Consider the following 3572-nt stretch of genomic DNA (forward strand, 5'->3'; position numbering starts at 1 on the left):
TTGACTTGGCTGCTGGCCTTTCCCAGTGATCCCTTCATCATTAGGCTTTTTTTAGATTGGAAGGACTATGGGGATCCAAGCTGTCATGCTCTGTTATGTATGGGATTTTAATTCAGACAGTATTACGCGGGTGAATAGGAATGGGCCCCCCCCATTGTCAAGAAGACAAAAAGGTTGGGGACATATGAAATCCCAGTTAGACTGCATCAGTGCTGGCCTTTCCCAGTGATCCCTTCATCATTAGGCTTTTTTTAGATTGGAAGGACTATGGGGATCCAAGCTGTCATGCTCTGTTATGTATGGGATTTTAATTCAGACAGTATTACGCGGGTGAATAGGAATGGGCCCCCCCCATTGTCAAGAAGACAAAAAGGTTGGGGACATATGAAATCCCAGTTAGACTGCATCAGACTTTTCTTCTGAAATCCTTTGTTTTACATGCTTCTAACAATACGGGGGTTAAGTGTGCTCTAGTGATTTTGACAGTACCTTTTTCTGCAATGTCGCTCTGCTGCAGGTGTCAAAAATGCTTTGAAAGGAATTATAACGATTTCTTAAAATTAGTGTCTTCCTCAGGAAAAGAATTTCTGCTCCTTAATTTATGGGAAAAGGCCTTTATGAGGTACAATCTCTGCAGAGTCTTTGGAGACTGATGAAATCTTAACATTCATATCTCTGGGTTCACCACAGCTTCCTTTACGCCTATATGTTAATATCTCATCATAAAGTATTTGCCTTATTATTTCTCTGCCTTTGTAATCCCTTTCAAAAAGATCATTGTGATCATGGTTCTGCTCTGCTGCTGGCAGTATGGCAGGGTAGATATTACAATACTGAAAAGTCCCCTATTCATAATAAGTTATATTCAATGAAAGTTCAGAAATTGTGTTGTCAGATGAGTTTGAAGTCTCTCTCAGTCACTCGCTGCCTGTGTGCTTTCTCAGAGAGATGAAACTGTGAAATAACATTTGTGTAGGTGTTCATCATCTTTTCCTGCACGCACTTAGGGTCAAGCAACTTCTTTATGCAGTGGTCAAATAAAATATTAGCTCATCATTACCATCAGCCGTATGATGGTGGAGGAAACGTGAGAAGACTTTTGTGCTTTGCTAGATACAGTTTCATTTCATTTCCTGAAGACAGTGTCCTTCTTTTAGAGGCCACCTTCATCAAGCAGACACCTCAACCCTGCTTGGAGCTGCTCATACCTCTCTGTTCAAGGAGCCCAAGTCAGTGGCAGTGTGATCAGCTGAGGAGGTTGCTGCTTGTCCTGTATCATCTTGCTTTCATTTTTCTCTCACCCACACTGTGAACTTAGGAGGAAAAACATGAAAAGTTTTGGCTCTGAATGAGAACTGAAGAGGACATGTTTTTCCATCTTGTTAAGTATTTTAAGATTTGAAAACCATTCCTCTTTTATACTATGATGAAAGTTAATTGGAGAGAGAGATCAATCTTCTGTCATCCAAGAATAACAAATATTCTAGTGGTTAAGGCACGATGTGGAAGAGGGAGACTTTGCTTCTTTACAATTTCTCGTTTTTTTGAGCTGTTCCAAAAATAAGTATCCACTGGCCATGACTATTTTGAAGGCAGATCAGATCCTCTTTAACACATGAGACCTATAATCTTGATCCAGAGGCTATGAAGTCATTATAGTAACAAATATAGTAATAGAATGGAGTAAGCATTGCTTTGATACAGCCCTGTAACACACCTCACATTTACAAAATTCTGAAGTGAGACTTTTACAGCTTTTTGTGCGGAGGTGTGGGTCACAAATTCACTGCTCCTCCTCCAGGGGGGGAAGGACAAGCTCCCATCTGGGCAGGCTGTTGTTGCTTCTCTGGCCATCTGAAGGAAGGACACTTTCTTTGCTGCTTTTTGGACACTGCAGCTGAAAGAGCCCTGTTCTGCTAGAGCTCTCCCCACAAGTTATTTCTCATTTGGTCTTGCATTTGGCATTCTCATTCAATGAAGGGATGGTCTGGGAAGGTCTGATGTGCTCTGCTGTATGACTAACAAAGGACAGAAAATGAGAATGACTCTGGTTAACCTTCCTGGCTTCATAAAATACACCCCAGCTCAAGTTGCCATTTTCATTCTGCATCAACCGTTGCTCTGCCAAAGGCCTTGCTTTCCTGGTTTGCTATAGAGACTCTCAAGCCAGTGATCAATGCTAGGATGATTGTTTGTTCCCTGATACCGTCATCGAAGGACCAACCCAAATGAATCTGTGGATAAAGGAAATTGGTAAGAGAAAGTAAGACAAAATTATATAATTTATAACTGTTTGGGATATCTAAGGTGGTTCTTTAATGCAGAGTCTTGTGATGAAGTCTTGCAGGGTCTTAGTCCTTTAAAAGCATAAATGTTTCAGAGTCCTGATTTTGAAATGAAGGTTGTGCTCAGATTTGTAATGGCCTACATACAGCAAGAGGGAGTATGAGTTTGCATGTGCACTTAAAAAGGTGTTAACAATTAGAATAAATTTAGAAGTAGATTGTAAAGCTTGATTTTCTGTAGGAGTTGGATAAATTTTGTCTGGTGCTTTATTCTGTGAAAATGTGTTAATCCAGTTGCTTGTGAATTCAGACCTTTTCTCCTAAGGAGTATCTCCGGTGGATGTTGCAATTTGATTGAGTTACAGGCATTAATAAACTGCAGTCTGCATTAAAATGCTTAGTGTTTCTTATTGCTCCTTTCTAGGTGAATTAAAGGAAGACAATAAGTTGGACAAAAAAGATCAGCCTAGTCTGGGGGATGAATCAAAGAAAACAGATGGTAAGGACAACATTTTATTACATTTTGTCACCCATATTTATATGCAATCTATTGTTTCCTAAACACCCACAGTTTATTCTAAAAGCAAAAAAATCGTATGGTAAGCAGAAACAGACTTAGCAGAAACAGTCATTAGACTCAACAAAAGTCATTGGGACATTCTGGGGGAAAATCATCCCTTTCACATAATGCCTAGAAACACTCAGTTGTTCTGTTGGTAAGCCCTACCCATCAAGTTTTTGTGCAGTGTCTGCAAGAAAAATCCTGGATTAGAGTTGCTTAATAGGAAATATGTATTTGTGAGGTTCTATCTTTCTGACTTTCTTTGGACAATATTCTGCTCTCTGTTAGGACAGGCTGCACGGGAGATGCAAAAAACAGAGCTGAGAAAAAACCTGCACAAGGTGTCCGTGATTTTCATGATTGCATGTTATACTACACCAACATGAACACAAAGCTTGCTTGACTTAATTGTCTGAGGGGGATTTTGCCAAGCGCTGTCAAACCACAGGTGTAGGAAGCAAGCAGGAGTGAGCACATCAGCATAGAGGTCCTATTAAGGATGCTATATAAAAGGGATGTTGCTGAAACGTTGAACTCAAGCAATCCCAAGACATAGGATGGTTTCCTGGGCATCTGGGAATAATTTCAAACTAGTCTGAGCCTAGTGTAGAGGTCCACAGATGTTTTAGTAGCGTCAGCAAAGTGGAAAAACAGCTGTAAAGTCTGTGGCATGTTTACTCTTTTGCATCTCCTCAGTTTGTACCACAGTGCTCTGAGATAGTGTC

At 40.3% G+C, this 3572-nt stretch overlaps 1 protein-coding gene across 1 annotated transcript in view; it reads left to right on the plus strand.

Moving 5' to 3' along the window:
- LOC104073050 (calcium/calmodulin-dependent 3',5'-cyclic nucleotide phosphodiesterase 1C-like) overlaps positions 1 to 2784 on the plus strand; it is a gene marked incomplete at its 3' end in the record, with an annotated part of 19852 nt that extends 17068 nt beyond the window's left edge. Inside the window, exon 7 of the mRNA XM_009572703.1 lies at positions 2710 to 2784. Coding sequence (XP_009570998.1) covers positions 2710 to 2784 — 75 coding nt within the window. The remainder of the gene's footprint in view (positions 1 to 2709) is intronic.
- Positions 2785 to 3572: the final 788 nt, after the last annotated feature.

This window comes from Fulmarus glacialis, unplaced genomic scaffold (assembly GCF_000690835.1).
Source record: "Fulmarus glacialis isolate BGI_N327 unplaced genomic scaffold, ASM69083v1 scaffold37032, whole genome shotgun sequence".
Classification (NCBI taxonomy): domain Eukaryota; kingdom Metazoa; phylum Chordata; class Aves; order Procellariiformes; family Procellariidae; genus Fulmarus; species Fulmarus glacialis.